This window comes from Saccopteryx bilineata, chromosome 6, assembly GCF_036850765.1.
Source record: "Saccopteryx bilineata isolate mSacBil1 chromosome 6, mSacBil1_pri_phased_curated, whole genome shotgun sequence".
Lineage (NCBI taxonomy): Eukaryota > Metazoa > Chordata > Mammalia > Chiroptera > Emballonuridae > Saccopteryx > Saccopteryx bilineata.
The window spans coordinates 195,224,801-195,246,523 of record NC_089495.1 but is presented as its reverse complement, the minus strand read 5'-3'; the positions used below and the strand labels follow the sequence as shown (position 1 = coordinate 195,246,523).

The following is a 21,723-nucleotide window of genomic DNA, read 5'->3' as shown; positions in this document are numbered from 1 at the left end:
ACTGGTCTGTCTCCCAGGAGGCCTGCTTGTGTGAGGGAGGTGGGGCAGAGCCAGGAGGGCTTGCTGGCTGGGGCTTTGGTATGAGGCCCGGAAGGCCAGATGAGTATTGGACACAGGGGATGCGACAGCACAGGACTGCTGGGGGCAGAGCTCCAGGGGAGCAGCTGTACCCCCCCCCCATGCCTGGATGGTTGTCATCACACAGCCCTGAGAAACCACCTAAAGCTACAGGTGCCCACACCTGGATGCTTGGCTTGAGCTCCCGCAGGGCAGGTAAACGTCCCAGAAACGGCAACAGCTTCTAGGCTCCAGGCTGAGGGACCATCTAACACAGCAGTTCTCAACCTGTGGGTCGCGACCCCAGCGGGGTTGCCTAAAGCCATCGGAAAATACATAATGCATATCAGGTATTTACATTCCGAATCATAACTAGCAAAATTACAGTTATGAAGTAGCCACCAAAATTATTTTTTGGTTTGGGGTCACTGCAACATGAGGAACTGTATTGCGGGGTCACGACATTAGAAAGGTTGAGAACCACTGATCTAACAGAAAGATCCCTTAGAGAAATGCTTTGGGCTACCCTCCCAGCTCATGATTCTCCCTTGCAGGGAGGAAAAAGCCTCTTCCTGTTGTACTGGTCTGTTTGTTTTCATTAGTAAATCCAGATACATACCTTCTATACCTCAAAAAGAGAAAGTCCTCAGTCATGTTTGATGTCACTACTAAACCTGCCTCAAATGAGGTGAGAGCCATGCCTGCTTAGAGGGGCAGTAAGAGGGGTACAGCTCTCCGCTCTGAAACAGTCCCCTGGCCGTGGCCATGGTGCTCATCTGTGGACTCTTAAGACCCACTTGAGCTCGCGGGTCTGACTTCTCAGCCGAGCCTCCTGCAGAGGTCGGAAGCAGCATGCCAACAGCGAATGAACACTAGGCACTGGAATGGGGAGCGAGAGGACGGGGAGAACCCTCCGTCTGCTCTGCGTCCGCAGTCATCAACTGCTACTCCATTAAGAGGAAAACAACTGAACTGGGACACAGCCCAGGAAAGGGAGGCAGCCTCAGTTCTGGCTGGATGCTGAAGTGCTCTCTGGCCTCAGCCATACCATGTTTTATAACCCGGAGTGTCACCTTCTGGTCCCTGGGCTCACCCTGTCCTCCCAAAGAGGCCCTTTGCCCTCGCCTCTTCACCAGCTAAGATCCCACATTAGAACTCAATTCAAGTTTATTTCCTTTCCCCATGAGGTCAGATCTCCACAGTTAGGCAGGGAAGGCATTGTGTGATGACTCCTTTAAAATGCCTAGGCTGGCCCTGGCCGGTTGGCTCAGTGGTAGAGCGTCGGCCTGGCGTGCAGGAGTCCGAGGTTCGATTCCTGGCCAGGGCCCACAGGAGAAGCGCCCATCTGCTTCTCCACCCTTCCCCCTCTCCTTCCTCTCTGTCTCTCTCTTCCCCTCCCACAGCCAAGGCTCCACTGGAGCAAAGTTTGCCTGGGCGCTGAGGATGGCTCTGTGGCCTCTGCCTCAGGCGCTAGAATGGCTCTGATTGCGGCAGAGCGATGCCCCAGATGGGCAGAGTATCGCCCCCTGGTGGGCATGGCGGGTGGATCCTGGTTGGGCGCATGCAGGAGTCGGTCTGATTGCCTCCCCGTTTCCAACTTTGGAAAAATACAAAAAAAAAAAAAAAAAAAAGCCTAGGCTGGCTACAGTTTTAGCACTTGCTCCTGGGATTGTGTTTATTTTCTCACAGTTCCGCCTGACTGCCAGCCCGCTGAGAGCAGGGACTGTGTATTCATTCACTGTTGTTTCCACAGCACTATACACAAGGCCTGGCCCAAGCAGACACATCAGTGGATTTGATCAATGAATAGATAGATGGATGCTCAGAAAGTGGTAGCTTTTGTTGTTACTGCAGAGTTCCAAGCACAGAGCGAAGAAACATACATGAAAGTACAACGGACATTTATGTAGAAGAAAGATGTTTAATGTAATTGCTTAAGCACACAGTTCAACAAAATTGGAGTCAGTTCAGTTCAAATTAACTTCACATAACAAAGAAATAAGCCTGGAGGGGCCACTGTTGGGGTCAAAAGGCAAGTCCCTACCCAGAACACAAGGACACTGACTTCAAGGAGGCCATTCTTGCCACCTACCTTCAAGAGTGGCCACACCTCCAGGCTCCCGAAACAGCTTAAGCACTTCCACACAGGAGGAAGTACAGAGACACAAAGCCATCCAAGGGTCGGAAGTCTGCATCCTACCAAAGTGGGGCCCGGCCAAAAGGGGCTGGAGCTCAGAACTTGGGACATGCCAAGGACAGGGCAGGATGGCAGCCCTGGAGAACCAGCTCAACAGGCTGCTTTAGGTGCCAGTGGGCCAGGGTTTTCCAGTCCTGGGCCCCCCTCCACGCCCAGCTCAATGTGCTCTGATCAACCACACCGAGGTGGGTCTGGTGAGGCTCGGAGGGCAGCACTCAGGGAGTAGCATGCTTAGGGCAAGCACAGAGCCCAGCGCTTTGCTGCTGAGGACCTGCTTGCGTGATCTGCTAGCTGTCCAAGGCAGGGGGAATGGAGAATGGCTTGAGCAGAGCAGGGGACCTTTCCAGCAAAACAGTGTCTGGTTTTTGGCTAAACTGAGCTTAATTTAAACCAAGCCTCCTAAGGGGTGGGAAGCCTCTACCTCTCCAAGGGGCAGAGAAAGGTGCTTCAGAGCTCGCTCTGGGCGCGCGGGGTCCCAGGAGCAGGCACAGAGGATGGTCGTCTGGCAGAGGTTTCCTACTGCCCTTTAGGGTTTTTAAAATTCTGGTTCACTTCTTGCTGCAACTTCTTTGCAGGGCCATTCCTGGGCTCAATTTTTAAGAGGCTGTTGATGTCTGCAATGCTGGATTTGTAGTCCTAAGAGAAGAGAGGAGGGTATGGGAATGGTGCCGTGACCGAGGGGAGGTCAAGTGTGGGTGGGGACAGCTGCTGCGACAGCAGAGGCTTTTCAAAGCCAGCAGCAGGCCCGACCTGAGCTGCCTAGGCCCCGAAGGCGAAGCAACACGGCCAGCACCACCTCCCCTTGCCGGTGCTCTGGAAGCGCCACCGCAGGCACAGATGTCTGTAGCTCAGCTGGCGCCTCCAGTCAGGGTCCTCTTACCTTGAGTGCCTTATAGGCTTGAGCCCGTCTGTAAAATGCCTTCACGTTCCTCCCATCCAGTCTGAGGGCCTCTGTGCAGTCCTTCACCGCTTCCTTGTACTGCTTCAGGACCAAATAGCAGAGGGCTCTGGCAGGACAAGACCGTGCCAGAGGTCTCAGTCGCTTCTTAGGGGCCCCCCAGAGCTGTGAGGCAGCCTGAGGAGTAATCCTGATTTGCAGATCTACTCTATGCTGCTTACTTTACACCTTCATCCATCCTCACAACCACCTTGGCTCTTTTCACAGGTGGGAACGCTGGCTCGGAGGGGTGAAGCGACCTGCTGAAGGGTCTACCACTGCTGAGGGCAGACCCGGGACTCAACCCAGGTCCTCCTGCCTCCAGACCCTGACCTCACCGAGTCCCGCATTTCGTCTACCTCACATTCCCACTCTGTGCTCTTTCAAGCAAAGAAAACGCTTCCTAAGACCCTTCCCTGTGACAGATTAAAAAGTTAACTTGCTTAAAAAAAACAAAATACCTAACTACTGGACTTCAGCTACCGCTATGCATGCTGACATGTTAGGGGTGAGACGTAATGGTGTCTGCAACTTTGAAATGTATCAGAAATAAGACAGAGTGATAGATGGCTAAATAGTGATAAAGCAAAATAACAAAATGTTCATTATGAATTTGGATGATAGGTATATAGGTGTTCAGTGAAAAAAATCTTTCAATTTATATTTAAAATTTTTTAAATGTTGGGAAAAATAAGTCATGCACATACGCACAAACCACTCTGCAGCTATGAGGAGTGTGTGTGTGTGTGTGTGTGTGTTCCTCACTCAATTCCAGTCCTTTTGCCAAAGACAGGCTCTAAAACAGATGTCTTGGAGCTCAGTACGTAAGCCCATCTGCTCCACCTCATCGTTCTGAGTGGGTGCAGAGTAGTCACTTAGCTGGGTGTACCTAATTTATTTTTCATTTCAAAGCTGTCTGAGAGACAACATGCATGAGTGAAAAGGAACCCAAGCTTTGGAGTGACAAAGACCTGGCTTCAATCACGGCTCTACCTTGCCTGAGTTGTTTCTTTCAGTGCTTAATTCATCTTTCCAAACCTGTTTTCTCACAGGTAAAATGGGACCATGACCTAACTTGAAGAATTGATTAAATGAGTCTGGAGGCCCATCCAGGGCCTGGTAAGTGTGGGTGCCGAGTACCTGAGCAGTGACATCCAGGGGTATCACCTGCACTGAGAGAGTGGAAGCGAGCCCAGGACGATGCACGGGTCCACACTGATGCATATGCATGAGGCGGAGCAGCAAACGGCATCCAGCATGTGGTATAATTTCAGCCTCAATGGGTGGAAATCGCAGTTTTGTGTCAAATTATTAGCCCTCTAAGTTAATTGATAAAGTCAACATAACCACAACCAAAAGCCCAACAAGATGCTTTTTGTAATTTGTCAAAATGACTTTAAAGTTTAGCTAGCAGAGCAGATCTGGGAAGAGAGCCAGGGATGCTGTGATTGAGAAGGGGGCAAAGACCAGTCCTACAGATAGCATAAAGCAACAGTAATTACACCAGTGTGGCACAGGCACACTAAAAACAGTATTTAAACAAAGCAAAGTATTGTCCCAAAACATGACAACGATCCAGGAAAATGGGTTACGACGGGTCGGGAACCTATGGCTTGCGAGCCAGATGTGGCTCTTTTGATGGCTGCATCTGGCTCGCAGACAAATCTTTAATTAAAAAAAAAAATGTTAAAAATATAAAACATTCTCATGTATTACAATCCATTCATTTCCTACCACTCATGTTCGTGGTTGCGGGTGGCTGGAGCCAATCACAGCTGTCCTCCGGGACAACACCAAATTTTTATTGGATAATGCGTAATATACACGGGTTGTTGTACGGCTCTCATGGAATTATATTTTAAAATATGTGGCATTCATGGCTCTCTCAGCCAAAAAGGTTCCCGACCCCTGGGTTAAGAGGTCTCCAGCAACTTGAGGTTAGCAAGGCCGGAGGCCCAGAGAGAGAGGGCTCAGAAGCTGCTGCTGCACGAACCTGGAACAAGTGTATGGCCTTCCTGTTCCCAGGCAGGCCGAGGCTCCCTGGTCTGCTAAGCCAGCAGACCACAGGTCCAAAACTGAAGCTTTAAATCTAGAAGTTCCCTTTTCAACTCATTAGGCAGTAAACCAGGGGTCTCAAACTCGCGGCCTGCCGAACAATTTTGTGCGGCCCGCAGACTAATCCACGAAGTTCAAAATATTTTGGATAAAATTAAGTAAGCCTAGGGGCCTACTTGTATTTTTCATTTCTCTAGCATCCTAGCTAGATATTAGCTTAGTTAACAGCAGTTGTGATGCGAACTACAGTTTCTGGTCGTTTTGTGACACTGAGTAAACTGCATGTACGATTGTGCTTGTTGTACTGATTTTTTTTTGTTTTCAACTGCAGTGAGAAAAGTGTTGCGTAACAGTTGCCTTTTGTAGACCTAGTGCGGCCCGCTGAACGGCTGTGATCTTGCTCTGCGGCCCACATGCTGAGTTGAGTTTGAGACCCCTACAGTAAACCCTGACCCGAACTGACATGAAACTGTTCTTTCCTCATACTCCCCCATGTTAATGTGGAATTTCCTTATGTTTTGCCACAGAAATGCTAACAATTAACTTCACGGGCTATCCCAGACCGTAAATGTTATGTGATTCAGTATGTGGACCATACTACCTTACTAAAATCTGAAACATTTAGATTAGGAACGGTGAGTGGATAGCAGATCTAAGCTCTCTGAACTAAAGTGTAACGTGGCGCAGGCGCAGGGCCTTCTACACTGCCAGGAGTCTACACCCTCAGGCTAGACTGCCCTGTCTCTTGCTCCCAGGCCAGGTGATTACTCCATACCCTGGGTCTGCCCTGTGTTCGGGGCCAAAATTTCTAATAGGAGGGTCTTGGAGAAGCCATGGGCACGAGCAGGGAAGGGGTGCAAGACTTGTGCTGAGGTCGTTTCTGTGTACAGGACAGCGTTGCTGATTGGGGTGGTTAATGAAAGTTCTGGGGAGGGGAGCTAACAGAGCCCAGGCTCCCCTTGGCTTCCCTCAGTTTCTATCCCTCTAAGAGAGTGAATGCTATTGGCAACGCCTGCCTCACCGTAACCAAAATGAGTGTGAATGCGCGTTCTGAGCTGTAACATATTGACTAAGTGCTGAGAAGAAGAGCCCACCATAGTCCAAGAGAACATTACGGAACGGTAGAGCCAATGTCCTGAAATCCCCCAGACCAGTGGCTGTGGGGAAGGTACCTGTTGCTGTACGTGGCGGATTCCAGGTTACTAAGCGAGAGGCTTTCACTGTACTTCTCAATAGCTTTCTTATGGTTTCCCTTCTTTACAAGCTCATTGCCTTCTTCCTTCAGAACTCTGGCTCTCTCCACATCCCCAGAAGGCACTAGATGCAAATTCAGAAGAGGAAAGAACCATGGAGCAGGTGCCCAGTGGAGACCACGAGGCCTCATTGACATCATCTCTTCTAGCTGACTGCAGCCCTCTCTCCCCAGAGGTGCCCTACACTGTCGTCAAGGGTCCTTCCTGATCAATGGCTCCCCCAATCAATGGCTTCTGGGGAATTCAATGTGGTGTTTCATTCAGAAGAGGGTGGGGACTCCTGATTCAAACGTACATGCACACAGTAACTTACACATGATAAAAAGCAACCTGAGTTCCAGCCCTGGCACTGCCACTGGAGCTGGAAGATCTTGTGTGACCTACCCCTACCTTCTCTGCTGGCCTCAACATCCTCACCAATACAGTGGGGGCGACACCTACTCTACACAGGGCTGTTGTCCAGAGGAAAGCTGAGCCTCCACAAGAAAGTGCAGGACCCCCTATGAACTTAAAGCAGGAGGATTAATTATTTAAATAAACTTGCATCTGGTAAAGAAAGGGTGTACCCCCTGGGCTTCCTCATCACTGTTCTGGTCCGAGCCTGTGAGGATCCCCCTCCCTCCTCCCTCCACCGTCTGCCCAGCTTTCGAGGGGAAACAGGAGAGAAAGTGAAATCCAAGCTGCTCAACCTGGCTTCAGGCTGGAATTCATGTTCTAGCCCCAGCTTCCATATCACCTTTTTTTTTTTTTTAAAGATTTTTTTATTATTTATTTTTTATTCATTATAGGGAGAGAAGAGAGAGAGAGAAGGGGGGAGGAGCAGGAAGCATCAACTCCCATATGTGCCTTGACCAGGCAAGCCCAGGGTTTTGAACCGGCAATCTCAGCGTTTCCAGGTTGACACTTTTATCCACTGTGCCACCACAGGTCAGGCCTGCTTTTTTAATTTTTAAAAACTATATAACTAGCCTGACCAGGAGGTGGCGCAGTGGATAGAGTGTTAGACTGGGATGCGGAGGACCCAGGTTCGAGACCCCGAGGTCGCCAGCTTGAGCGCAGGCTCATCTGGTTTGACCAAAGCTCACCAGCTTGGACACAAGGTCACTGGCTCAAGCAAGGGGTTACTCGGTCTGCTGTAGCCCCACGGTCAAGGCACATATGAGAATCAATGAACTAAAGTGTCACAACGAAAAACTGATGATTGATGCTTCTCATCTCTCTCCGTTCCTGTCTGTCTGTCCCTATCTATCTCTCTCTCTCTCTCTCTCTCTCTCTCTCTGTTTCTGAAAAAAACAAAAAAATACAACTATATAAACTGAGTATTTATGACAAAGGTAAGGTTTTAGGAGTGAAACACCCTGGCACTCATCCCTCACCTTAAGAAAAGAACATTTTCGAGGACATTTGCAGGCCTGAGGGCCCTTCTCCAAATCAACCCACCCAGGAAGAAACCATTCTCCCCACTGTGTGCATCCTTCCCTTTTTCTTTCTGGTAGTTTACTACGTACAATAGTTTCTATAAACCACTGTTTATTTTTGAACTTTATGAAAGGACCAAATAATTCTATATATTCTCCTGTGATCTTGTTTTCTTTTTCCCCTCAAAATCATTACTGAGACAGATCTGTGTTGGTAGGTGTACCTATAGTAGTTCATCCATTCTCCCTGCTGTCATACAATTGGTTTTCTGTTCCCCTATTTATGGAGGCATGTGTTATTTCCAGTTCTGTTTTGTTTTGAGAGAGGAAAAGAGGGGGGGAGAGGAGAAAGAGAGAAAGAGACAGATGGGAAGGAAGAGAGAGAGGAGGGAGAGGGAGGGAGAGAGAGGAAGAGAGGGGAAGAGAGAGAGAAGCATCAACTTGTTCCACTTAGTTGTGCCATTGATTGCTTCTCATATGTGCCCTGGCTGGGGCTTGAACCAGTGACCTCGGGATCAGGCTTGTGACCTTGGCACTCCAGGACAATGCTCTATCCACTGCGCCACCAGCCAGGGCTTCGGGTTTGTTTTTTGCTATTATAAACATTTTGCTGTGAACACTCTTACACAGGGGTCCCCAAACTGCAGCCCCCTGAGGCCATTTATCCAGCCCCTGCTGCACTTCTGGAAGGGGCATCTCTTTCACTGGTGGTCAGTGATGCATCCTGTGCTCCTGGAGTACTGTATGTGACAGCACCGCAAAGCGCGGCGTCACTCACATACAGCACTACTTCTGCTGATGCGGGATGTACGCGTCATGGCTCTGGAAGCGCGTCATATCACTTGTTACGGCTAGCAGTGACAAATATGGAACTGTACATTGACCATCTCATTAGCCAAAAGCAGGCCCATAGTTCCCATTGAAATATTGGTCAGTTTGTTGATTTAAATTTACTTGTTCTTTATTTTAAATATTGTATTTGTTCCCATTTTGTTTTTTTACTTTAAAATAAGGTATGTGCAGTGTGCATAGGGATTTGTTCATAGTTTTTTTTTATAGTCCAGTCTGAGGGACAGTGAACTGGCTCCCTGTGTAAAAGGTTTGGGGACCCCTGCTCTACTGTCTCCTTGTGCACATGAGCATGGGCTTCTCTAAGCAGAGCCAGTAGACTGCAATGTACGTACCTCCTCATTTTACTTGGCTCTGCAATGCACTGCGTACTGGTCCTGCTTACTCCTGCTGCTCACCAGCAGCACCCCGTATCTTCACTAACTCTCTGCCAAGAATTTCCACCCCTTTTCCCTTTCCCACAGGAAGAATGCGCTTTTTTTTTTAAGGTGGGCAATTTTTTTTTATTCATTTTAGAGAGGAGGGGGAGAGACAAAGAGAGAGAAGGGGGGAGGAGCTAGAAGCATCAACTCCCAGATGTGCCTTGACCAGGCAAGCCCAGGGTTTTGAACCGGCGACCTCAGCTTTTCCAAGTTGACGCTTTATCCACTGCGCCACCACAGGTCAGGCCAGAATGCGCCTTTTAAAAAAAAATTTTTTCCCCTGAAGTTAAAAGCAGGGAGGGGTGGCGCAGTGGGTAGAGCGTCGGACTGGGATGCGGAAGACCCAGGTTCGAGACCCCGAGCTCACCAGCTTGAGCGCGGCTGCTGAAGGCCCGTGGTCAAGGCACATATGAGAAAGCAATCAATGAACAACTAAGGTGTTGCAACGCACAATGAAAAACTAATGATTGATGTTTCTCATCTCTCTCTGTTCCTGTCTGTCTGTCCCTGTCTATCCCTCTCTCTGACTCACTCTCTGTCTCTGTAAAAAATAAGTAAATAAATAAAATTAAAAAAAAAAAAAGGCAGGGAGGGAGACAGACTCCTGCATGCGCCTGACTGGGATCCACCCAGCATGCCCACCAGGGGGCGATGCTCTGCCCATCTGGGGTGTTGCTCCATTGCAATCAGAGCTATTCTAGCGCCTGAGGCGGAGGCCATGGAGCCGTCCTCAGCAACCGGGCCAACTTTGCTCCAATGGATCCTTGGCTGCAGGAGGGGAAGAGAGAGACAGAGAGAAAGTAGAGGGGGAAGGGTGGAGAAGCAGATGGGCACTTCTCCTGTGTGCCCTGTCTGGGAATTGAACCTGGGACTTTCAAACACCAGGCTGATGTTCTACCGCTGAACTAGTTGGCCAGGGCCAAGAATGTACCTTTTAAGGCACAGCTCAACCTGTCACCTCTACTGCCACCTCCTCTGTGAGCCTTTCCCTGCCGCCCCCAAGCACACATCAATTCTGATTCTGAACTCCCCAAATACTAAAGACTCTTAAGCACTTGTTCTTCCCCCTGCATTTTCAAACGCTGTGTTTCTCAGTCTCCCATCAGACTGAGAGCTTCTGAGGGCTAAGACCGCCCATCCGGTCTGTGTCACACTGCTCAGCACAGGGCCTGGAACACACACGGCCCAGTATCTCTGAAAGAATGAAATAAGTGGTAGCTGCACTGAAGCCATCTAGTTCCTCAGCACCCCACAATTCCAGTCCAGGGAAGAGTGGGGACCAGTTACCTGGCTCCCACAAACCAGAGTGAATGCTACCTACGGCCCCACAGGTTCCTCCTGGGAAAGGAGTAACTCCTGCCATCCACGGAGGCTCTCGCTCTGACCCCCCTGCACGCACCACCTACCCTCACCACCTACTTGCTGAGCTGGGAAATTCCCCTGGAGCACTATCAGTGTCCAGTGAGCCCCTGAAGAATGGCCTCTTAGTTTCCAGTCAAGGTGGACTGTCCCCTGTGCAGGGCTACCTGCCTGTGCTCTCCCTTCTCTTGTTTCTCCTCCCCAGGGCCTTGCACAGGGCTCATGTTCCTGGGGAAGTTACCACCCTCTATCTGTAGAGGTAGGGCAGATGGCTCAGGGCTGAGCTCAACACAAAATTTCAGGCCTTGGTCACAGTGACTGGGTCAGGGAATAGTCCATGACCAAATGGGCCAGAATAAACTGTGAAAATATGTGAGTTAAAGATTTGGGGGAAAGAAACCCTCACAGAAAAAAAGAAAAGTTTTCCTCTTCCTCTGGGTCATGAGCCATGGTCTATGGATGTGAGGCCAGGGACTGCTGTGGCTATTTTATTGCCAAGAGGGAAGCGTGCCTGAAGCCCACCCCAGAGGAGAGAGCTGAGAGTATCGAGAAATGGAGTCAGAGCCTGCTAGCAGTGAGCTGCTGGGCAACTTCCCCTGAACCTGAACTCTGGACTTTTCAATTATATGAGCCACTAAAATCTCTTCATTATTCACCATGGTGAGTTCTGTGTTCTTGCAACCAAAGTGTCCAATATGATACATCCCAAATGCTGCCAGAAGAGAGAAGGAAACTAACACCATATACCTACACGCTAGGCTAGGAGTTCAACAATTCTTACAGTGGAGGGGCTTTGCTCACAACCCTCACTGTAGAATCGAGACAGTCTCTAAGAGGTTAAGACTTTTTGTTTTAATATTATTTTATAACTCAGCTTAAATGAGGCCAATTTTTAAAGGCTTGCTCTAGAGAAAGTGGCTACGGGGAAATCGCAAAACTGAGGATAAGTCACAGCTTACCTCTGTTCTTGGCAGTTGTGGTTTCTTTGGGTTTACTTTTAGCTGACTCTCTGTGGTTTTCCGGAGGCAAGGAATCCCACCTCTTCTGAGCTGAAACAGGCACCAAGGGGATAGAGGGGAGCTTCAGGCGCCACTCGGGCCCAAGTGAGTCCATGAGCGCTCTGGTCATTCTGGAAACAAAGCATACAGGGAGGTTTCTGGCTGGGTCAAGAAGCTTCTCCTCTCATAAACCCAAAGGCAGTGTCTGAGAGTCAGAGTTATTATTTTTTCCTGAGTTGAATCATCTCCTTATATCCTCCTGACAGGTAGAGGAAAGGCACAGGAGTCTGACACCTATACAAGTCTTCTCAGTTCAGCCACCAATCATGACGCTCCCTGCCTGCTTGGCCCTCATCTGGTCACATTCTACTTTCAAAGTGATGATCTATTTCTTGTTAAGGGTCTACAGAAACCTTACCTTAACCCCAAAGGACGGCACATTCACTAGGAAAAGACCATGTTTTATATTTCCTTAATGAAGCTATTATAAAGCCATGCAAGCACCTGACAGTTGATTTGATTAATGCTCAGAGATGTTTTAAAAATGCAAATCTCATCATGTCATTCTCAAATGTTAAAGTCCTTCAGTGGTTCCCATTTCCCTAGGGCTGCGATCTGGTCCCCTCCACCTGTTCATCTTTATCAGATGCCACATTCACGCTTGAGCCTATGTTCAAGCCTTTGAATGTGGCTGTCCTCTTCCTGGAACAATCTCCCCCACTTCCCTGTCCCTAGTCCCACCTCTAGGCCCAGCTAACTTGCTCAAAATGTTGTTCAGTGACCATATCTGGTTTGTCAGCTGAAATCTAGCACCTAACATATCATTACCTGGCACCAAGATCTAATAAGTACGTATTGAATGAGTGAATAAAGCCAACTGTGTGCTTTTTCTGCTTTTACAACCATGTTCCTACGATATAGAATGAAAACAATACAATGATGATACCACTACAAATTTATGGTCTCAAAGCCCCCAAAGCTGTTTTTCTGATCAGCCCAGCTATACTGTTCACAAAAATTATGGGATCAGGGAACTCTAGTACCTTTAGCCTTTTGTAGAGTGCATTTTCATCAATGAAATAAAAGTTGGTTTTCATCACATTTGCTTTTTTTATTTTTATTTTTTATACAGAGACAGAGAGTCAGAGAGAGGGATAGACAGACAGGAAAGGAGAGATGAGAAGCATCCATCATCAGTTTTTTATTGCGAAACCTTAGTTGTTCATTGATTGCTTTCTTATATGTGCCTTGACCGTGGGCCTTCAGCAGACTGAGTAAACCCTTGCTCAAGTCAGAGACCTTGGGTCCAAGCTGGTGAACTTTGGTCAAACCAGATAAGCCCGTGCTCAAACTGGTGACCTCGGGGTCTTGAACCTCGGTCCTCCGCATCCCAGTTCGATGCTCTATCCACTGCGCCACCGCCTGGCTAGGCTCATTTGCATAACTGAACAACTTTCTTTGAATTGTTTGCTTTTCTGATGTTCTTGTTTAATAAAAAAAATCAAATGCTTCTTTTTTATCACTTCACATTTATTTTGAAATATCCCCTAATTTTTGTGAGTAGTATTTCAAACCTCTAGCCCCAACTCTGCTCCCTAACCCTCCTCTTTATCTAGAGCAAACAAACTTCCTCATACCCCAAATACAAGCGTACCTGCATGGGCACCCAACCCTCCGATTTCTTTTGTCACAACAGAAGAGCTGACAAGGCCAACGCCTCCACCTACGCTCCGGACCCCTTCTCTTCCCAGCCCTCTCAAGGGCCACACTCGGCCAGCATCTCCGTCTCTGGGACTTCACTGTTTCTCTCCACTCACTCCAACTATCGGCACTTAATAAAACCCTCCTGGACGTCCCTCTGCCATCACAGTGACAACCCTCTGTCCTCACAGCCAGACTTCTTGAAACCACTGCCATAGTGTCTGACCCCACTGACCTGCTTCTATCAGAATCACAGTGATTTCTATCAGAAATGGGACAGTGACTTCATTCCTGAACCCTTCATCTACTTAAGCTCATTGGGACACCTGACATGAATGACATCTTTGCCCTTCTGGAAATATTCCTTCCCTTGTGACACCAAAAGCTTCAAGTTTCCTCCCATTGCTCCAGCTGCTGTCCCTCTGTAAGTTCCTAAAATGCTGGAATTTCTCAAAGCTCCATCCATTTCGCCCTACACACTTGCTGTAGTGGTCTTTTCTTCCATCATTTCGGGCCACCTCTATGCCTATAACCCCCCAACCTGTATGTCTGGCCTATATTTTTCTCCTTTGCTCCAAACACATGTAAACACCCATTGCCTTCTCACCCCTCTAGTTTCATGCCCCCAAATCACCTTCAACTCAACATGTCAACCACTTGGATATCTCCTCTGTTCTTCCCTTCTCCCCATCCCTCAACCACCAAAACTTGTTGAAATACTACCTATATACCCCGGGGGGTCCCACTGCCCTCTACCACCGTCTCCACGAGCTCTTCTGGATTATTGCCTGCCCCCTTTCCAGTCCGGTCTTTCACGTCATCCTTCCACAGGGCAGCCAGTGAACTTCTCTTTTAAGTCTGCTCACGTTGCTCCCTTGCCTAAGGCCCCATCATGGTGCCTCACTGTGCTTGAATCGAGCCCAAGCGCCTGAACACTAGGCCCCGTGTCATCTGGCCTCACCACCTGTCCCGAGCGGAGCTCCTTGCCTGCAGCACCACGTGAAATGGACTTCTCACAATTTCCATAGTGCATCACACTTGCTCACGCTTGTGCAGGTTGCTTTTTCTCCTTGCTGGCCTTTAGCCCCAGACCTCTACTCACCTCTGTCTCAGCTCACCTCCCCCGGAAACCCTCTCTGGCCTGCCTCTAGCTGGCTAGGGCCCTCCTCTCTGCTCCTACTGCCTCTGTGCTGCGTCATCTGTTCCCTGGTTCTGACTGGTGTTCTCCATGAGACCACAGATAGATAGAGCTTCCCATGAGCTCTATTAGGGAAGAAAGAGGTATGTCTCCAGCATTAGCCCTGGCCCTAGTGCAAAGTCAGGCACATAAGTGGCAGATTTTGTTTAATGTTAGAAACGAAAAGGAGGCAGAGAGCTCAAGGTGAAATGCAAATCCAGCCAGAAATAATGCACAAATATATACCATGAAACCCTCACAAGGCTTTGCTACTAGTGTAGTGTCTGGCTTTCTAGCAGCTCATGCAAAGGAAACACGATCAGTCACCCAAATGAGGACATCACGACATGTCAACTGCTGAGGGCCATGACATGTCATAGTATAATATTTTGAACCACACCCACAACAATATACCCATGACTGCTTATCTGAGCTGTTTATGCTTGAGCCTTCCTTTCCCCTCTGCTAGCTCTAAGGCAAGTGGAGTCTGTACTTCCTTTTGTTTTCGTATTCCTACTAACCTTGGCACAACACCTTAAACAGAGCTCAACAAATTACCACTGTTTGAATGAATTTGAACACCTAGGGAAAAACAAAACAAAAACTCAGTACAGTAATCCTGACCCCTTAAATACCTACCAAATGGGACAGCAAATTCTCCTTCCACACCTTCACACAAGCTCATGAGAAATTTCTAAACCTATTCCAAAGGGACCTGCTGGAAGATGCTCAGGGGGTAGTTCCCAGCCAATGACAGAGGGCAGGGAGGTCCAGAGGGAGTGCCCGCAGTGCCTCAGGCTCACCTGTTGACACCTTCCAAGGCTGACCTCACACTGCCATCAATCTGCAGCACAATCTTGTAGTCAACATAGGCCAGCGGATACTTCTCCAGAGCCTCGTAGGCTGATGCGCGCCGCAACAAGGGCTTCATGCTGAAGGGAACCAAGGCCAGTGCTCTAGAGTGGGAGACAGAAATGTCATCAGCTGCTGTCACCAGGCTCCACCCGCAGCTCCCTTGAGGCGGGCTCATCTATAAACCTTGTAAGATAATCTTTTCAACTTAGACTGAAGCAGAAAAGGGAAATGGACAGTCACTAATATTATGAAATTTGTATGCACATGCATCAATTTTCATAGTTGCAATTCCCCCCAAAATCAAGAACAAGTGCCTTGTAGCTTTTATGCTTCTATGTGTTTTCAGAGTTGTGGTCCCAAAGGAATACCACAGAGGCTTGAAATCAGATGGAGTGGTGTTTGAATTCCACCTATGCCACTACCATCTATCACCAGGGCATGAATCTAAAACAGTAGTACAGGCTATCAGATCTAAGAACACATTCAGGTATGCATACTACTTTAGTGATGATGAAAGAAGGCAATATCAGACTTGCTTGAAGAAAAAGAAGTATGAAAAATTGTTTCATGTTCTCTATACCTGGTTATCCATGGATACCATTTTCTGCTTTCTCCTTGCTTCTTTCCTGGCTGTTAACCTCTCCCTCTCTCTTTCTTTCTCTCTCTTCCTCTCACACAGACCCATCCCAGAAAAAAACCCTTGCAAGCCAGTCATTAGTCTACAACTCTCCCTCATCCCCAGGTCTCAAATCCCATAATTTAAGTTTCACCTGGAAGTGCCCACCCTACTTCTTTTACAGCTGCAGAGCCAAGACTCCAAAGACACAAGACAGGAGCCACAAAGACCAAGTAGAGCCTCCTATTCTCAGTGACCTGGTGACACTTCCTAGTATCCATCACAGATGTAAACTGGTGGGATCAGTCCAAAGAAGGAACAGGCCAGATAAACCTAGATTCCTCTCCTGAACCCCTCAGGCACCCCCGAGTTCCCCCTGACCACTTACGAAGTGCAATCTTGGATGCAGTCACTGCAGTTCCCATCCTTCAAGTGGCACGCTGCGCGGTTGGAGTAGAGAACACTTTCTTCTTCAGGGTCTGCAGGACCTGCCCAGGTGGAAGCAGAAAGTGTGAGATCAGCAAGTTGGGAAATGGATGCCTTGGAATGCAAAGTGCATTTCACACTGAGCTCTCTGGGCTTTGGTAAAAGGGAGCAGAGATGCCTGTAACCTGACCTTTTTGCTGGTGGAAGATCTTGTCTTCCATTTGTAAAAAAAAACAACATCTGTGAGGCATAATAAAGAGAAGCACAATAAAACGAAGTATGCCTGTGATTATAGTTCCTTCCACCTGAAATGTCCAAAACTTTGTGCACTTTTCTTCTTCTCATCATTCAGACATCTCAAATGTCACTTCTTCAAAGAAGTGACACTTCCGAGTTGTCCTTGACCTCCCCCCATTCTAATGGAGTTTCCTAGTCAACTCTCTATCACATTACCATGTTTGTCTTCTACATACCCTTCTTTATTATTAGACAGGTTTTATGGTTTGAGATCAACTTCCCCCCAAAAAACAAGAATAATCATCGAAAGGACCTTCTCTGTCTTGTTATACACTTGTCTGTACACGTGTTAAACAAATATTAATTTAAATTGAAGAATGAATGGTTGAGGAGAAGGTAGTTTGAGCTACATATTATCCTCAGGGATCAGCATGAGAATCAAATAACAGGATAGGGGCCAAAAGGACAATTAGGAAGCAGGTAGCTCATACCTATCAGGATGGCCACAATCAAAAGAACAGAAAGTAAGTGCTGGTGACAAGTTTGAGAAGTTGGAGCCATTGTGCACTGTGGGTGAGCATTATCCACAACAGCTAAGAGTGGAAGCAATTCAAATGTCCATCAACAGGCCCTGGCCGGTTGGCTCAGTGGTAGAGCGTCAGCCTGGCGTGCGGGGCATCCGGTTCGATTCCGGCCAGGGCACATAGAAGAAGCGCCCATTTGCTTCTCCACCCCCCCCTCCTTCCTCTCTGTCTCTCTCTTCCCCTCCCGCTGCCAAAGCTCCATTGGAGCAAAGATGGCCCGGGCGCTGAGGATGGCTCCTTGGCCTCTTCCCCAGGCGCTAGAGTGGCTCTGGTCGCGGCAGAGCGACGCCCCGGAGGGGCAGAGCATCGTCCCCTGGTGGGCAGAGCGTCGCCCCCTGGTGGGCGTGCGGGGTGGATCCCGGTCGGGCACATGCGGGAGTCTGTCTGACTGTCTCTCCCTGTTTCCAGCTTCAGAAAAATACAAAAAATAAAATAAAATAAAATGTCCATCAACAGATAAATGGGTAAAAAAATCTGGTATATCCATGCGATGGAGTATTATGCAGCCTTAAAAAAGAAAAAATCCTGTCACATGCCACAACATGGTTTAAAATGTCCTCATGGACATTATTCTAAGGGAAATAAGAAATAAGCCAGTCACAACAGATAGATACTGTACGATCTCACTCATTTCAAAGATTGAAAGTGGCCAAAATAATAGATACAGAAGTACAAAGGTGGACACCGAGGGCTGAAGGGAAGCGGAGTTAGTGTTTACTGAGTTTCAGTATTAGAGTTTCAGGATTGCAAGAAGATAAAGTTCTAGAGATCTGTTGCACACAACAACGTGGACAGTTTATACTTGTCACCACTCAACTCGACACTTAAAAATGGCTAAGATGATAATTTTAATGTTGTGGATTTACCACAATGAAAAGGTGATAAAATATTTATTAATACAGAAATACGTTTCTGATAAGTCATTAAGTGAAAAAGAACCAGTAATAAAACCACATTAAAAAAAAATTTTTAAAGGCGGAAAGAAAGGGCCAAGGAAGTTTCTGGAAGGATGCCCCAAGTGGGGGAATGGGCGGGAAGGGTGGTGGGCGGGCCTGGCGGGGGAAGTCGGCTTGCAGGGAAGGCAGGTCCCACAAGAAAGGGACAGCGCGAGGTCCGGGTAGTTGTGGGGGGGGGGCCGGGAGAGAGGAGCAGCGCTGGCGGGGAAAATGGGGGATCAGGGTCGTACCTTGCTCCTGCAACACCCGCAGCGCGCGGCTGTAGAACGTGGCGGCCTCAGCGAACTGGCCGTTGCGGAAGCTCTCGTTGCCGGCGGCGCGGAGTCGCTCCACAGAGTCCGCGAGTTTGGGGGCCATCTTCCGTTCCCGCAACCGAGCCTTACCGCACGGCGTCCGAGCGGCAGCTGCAGCTGTGGGTACAGCGTGCGACTATTAACCTGGCCTTGAGGGGGCGGGACGGAGCGCGGTGGAGGTGGGGCCTGCGTGAGTCGGTGGTCCGTGATGCCTGGCCCTCCGCGCCTGGCGCATGCTCAGTTCGGCGTTTACGTTCCCGGAGCGCGCGATCACCCTGGAGATGCGCTGGGCTCCTTCAGTGGCTAGAATGCTATGGAGCAAACAAGTGAAAGAGGCCGGGTCCCAGCTCGCAGGTCCCATTGGGAACCGGCAGGCAATTAACCCACCAGCAAACGAAGAGGATAACCTCAGGTTATTAGTGCTGTAAGGAAAACGAAACACTAATGCCCTGAAAGGGACCACGTGGGAACTATTTTAGATAAGAGGGGTGGGGAAGGCATTTCCGAAGGACTAATAATCGAGCTGAGACCTGAGGGATGGCAAGAGCGAAGGCACTGAGGCTGGAAGCTAACTGGCACTATCGCTTTAAAGACATTGACTTAATAAGTGAATGCACGGATAGACTAATAAAGATCTGCTGCGGGAAACCAGTTTATCTTCAACCTCATCTGTCTTTAGGTCCCACTTAATACTCCAATTTCTTTTAATTGCTTGTTGCTACCTGCATACATTAAACTGTTTCTCTCGCTTCCTAACCTTTGTTTATGCTTTATTTTTTCCAAACACGTTTTCTCTTGCCTCATCCCAACTCAAGCTATAATAAACTCAAACATCTCCTCTGAAAAGTCTTTCCTTAATATTCCTCTCCTCTCCCACTATGTCCCTTCTCTGCTCCCATTGCTTATGAGATTTATCCCTAATTTAGTATTTATTCATTCTGTGGTGGTCGGTTTACAGTTTTTGTCAAAGATTGTGAGGTCTTTAAAGGCAGGACATAGGTCTTCTTTATCTTGTCTCCCCAAGACCTAATAGGATCTGGCACCCAACATGCACTTATGAAGGTCTGTTGACAAAAGGTCTGGTCTCTGCCCTTAGAAATCTAGTTATAATTATTTGTGTAAACTCCTAACCCACAAGACTATGAACTTCCTGAGGGTTAGGTGGCTGTTCCATCCGAATCCTCTCAGCCTAGCTTAGGCCCCATAATGTGGTGGGGAAACCAGCTGAGACACACACACACCGAGGCCGGCACGGAGGCAGAGATGGGGTTCCGGGCTGTCTTGGATAAACAGCATCGCAACGAGACAACATCATCGAGTCTCGAGCCTGACTCAGGCCACTCAGGACAGGAGCCTTCTTGACTCCACGGTTCCCGGTCCACGCCCCGGTGCACCACGTGATCCAGACCGCGTCCTCGCGGCCCCGCCCAGCTCCCCGCGCCTAGCATCGCTTCCGGTATGGGCGGAAAGCGGAAGCGTGGGAGGGTCTGCGGGGCGGGCTCTGGGAGGTCTCCGGGGAGGATGGAGCAGTGAGCGGGTCTGGGCAGCTGCCGGCAGCGCCATGGAGACCGTGCAGCTGAGGAACCCGCCGCGCCGGTGAGGGGACACTGGCTAACAGGAAGGGATGCGGTGGGAAAGGCGGGAACTGGCAGAGGGGGAACACCCGTGTGCGAGCCCCCGGAGGGAAGGGACCTGCGGGGCGTGGCTACCCGGCTGATAGGGGCACCTGCTGAATGGGGGACCTCTGGCCGGTGGGGGTCCGACAGAGGGGAGCACGCGAGGAGGGGGATAAACGTGGGACTGGTTAGGGAAAGCACTTGCTGTGGGGGGGACGTTCTGAGAATAGGAGGGCACCGCTACGGAGCAGGTGCTGAGGACGCGAGGACAAGTTAGGGAGCAGCTGCTGAGGGCCCGGGGAGGGGGCTACTGGGGTAGGCTATCTTAGAAGGGACTCACTGAGATAGGGGGAATGCTGAAGCAGGCTGAGAACCCATGTGGGGTCTGTGTAAAGGATGAGTCCGGACAAGCAGAGGAAAGGTTGGGTAGACTTTGTAAGGGTGGAAGTCTCACCCGAGGGGTGCAGTCTGGGAGGATGTGATGAAGGGAAAGCTTTGCTCCTGAGGCTGAAGGTATATCAAGAAAGAGTAAAGATCGAGCCAGGGGGACTTCGTGGATTGTAGCATTTAGGAAGATGATCTTGGTGGTGTCCCACGCTAGCATGGCGATGGCACCTTTCATTCCTGATATCCAGTGTCTTATTTTCCTCATATCCTTCAAAACCCAATGTTGGGAGGAAGATAAGGAATAGGTTATTTTCAAGATGGGCAAATTGAGGCCTAAGAAGAGTTGAGACAGTCCTATGAGTTTCTTTCTTTGCTCTAGGTCTGGGTGACTGGACCCAGCCTGACTGTGCCCTTGTCAGGCCTCTATTGTTCTGTATCAGCTCCAGATTCTGCAGCTACCTGGAATTGTTATAAGTCAAGATCAGGGAAGTGGCTGAGCCTAGAAAGTCTGAACTCCTGGGTTGATTGCAGTTGTATCATTGCTTTGCTCTGTGGACACCAGGGTCTTATGCCACAGCTGGAGAAAAGTAGACAGAGACTGAGGGAGTCATGCTTTTCTAAGGTACAGCATAGTTAGCTTTGGTTTCACAGAGACCTCTGACTTCCTGCAGCAGAATGAGCGCTGAAGTAGGAAGTGTTCAGTGTGTGGGAGTGCGGGGCAATGGAGGTGAAGGGAAGGGATTTGGGCTGCACGCTGGGTGTTTGTTTCAAGTGCACAAATACTGCAGAAGGCAAATAGCTGGTTGGGATGGACTCATAATTCACCCTACTGTAGTGTGCTGAGACTGAAATAGTAATGATTGTTACACTTATACAGTACTTACCGAATGCCAGACGCTATTCTCAGTGTTTTCCACGTCTCCTGCTGAACCGTATGAAATTGCTGGTATTTGACCAGTTTTGACTTATAAGAAAGGTCATTTCATATGATTCAACTTACTGTTAACTCATTTGGTCCTCATAGATATTCTATGAGGTAGTTTTTCTGTCTCTCTATTTCACAGGTAACAAAACTGAGGCCCAGAGAGGTTAGTGATTTGCTGGAGGTTCCATAGTTAGGAAGTGGCAGAGCTGGAGTTTTAATCCAGGCAGTGTGATCCAAAGTCAGTGCTCTTAACTGCCTCGCTCTGATGCCTCTCTGGAAGTACCCCTGTTTCCCAGGGCCTCCTGTGTGTCAGCAAGATTTGCTATGGCACCATGGTGACCCCGTTATAAACATACATTTGTTACATTTCTTTCTAAAACAAGTTTGTTCTTTCTCAGAGGCTTT

At 48.8% G+C, this 21,723-nt stretch overlaps 3 protein-coding genes across 5 annotated transcripts in view; 2 read left to right on the top strand and 1 right to left on the bottom strand.

Moving 5' to 3' along the window:
- KCNK15 (potassium two pore domain channel subfamily K member 15) overlaps positions 1-21,723 on the top strand; it is a 284,394-nt gene that overhangs the window by 144,451 nt on the left and 118,220 nt on the right. The window lies entirely within an intron of this gene.
- Positions 1,959-18,725, bottom strand: TOMM34 (translocase of outer mitochondrial membrane 34). Its single transcript, XM_066235160.1, has 7 exons — positions 18,328-18,725; positions 16,283-16,382; positions 15,227-15,379; positions 11,507-11,676; positions 6,419-6,563; positions 3,135-3,261; positions 1,959-2,890 (listed from the first exon to the last, which is right to left on the bottom strand). Exons 1-7 carry the CDS (start codon positions 18,452-18,454, stop codon positions 2,771-2,773), a joined length of 942 nt encoding a protein of 313 aa, XP_066091257.1. The 5' UTR covers positions 18,455-18,725; the 3' UTR covers positions 1,959-2,770.
- Positions 19,858-21,723, top strand: part of STK4 (serine/threonine kinase 4) — an 84,781-nt gene continuing 82,915 nt past the window's right edge. For 2 of the 3 annotated variants that reach the window (XM_066237919.1, XM_066237917.1), the window contains exon 1: positions 19,858-19,986. In XM_066237919.1, the coding sequence (XP_066094016.1) occupies positions 19,952-19,986 (35 nt within the window). In that variant the 5' untranslated portion in view covers positions 19,858-19,951. The remainder of the gene's footprint in view (positions 19,987-21,723) is intronic. The other variant, XM_066237918.1, reaches the window with a different exon arrangement.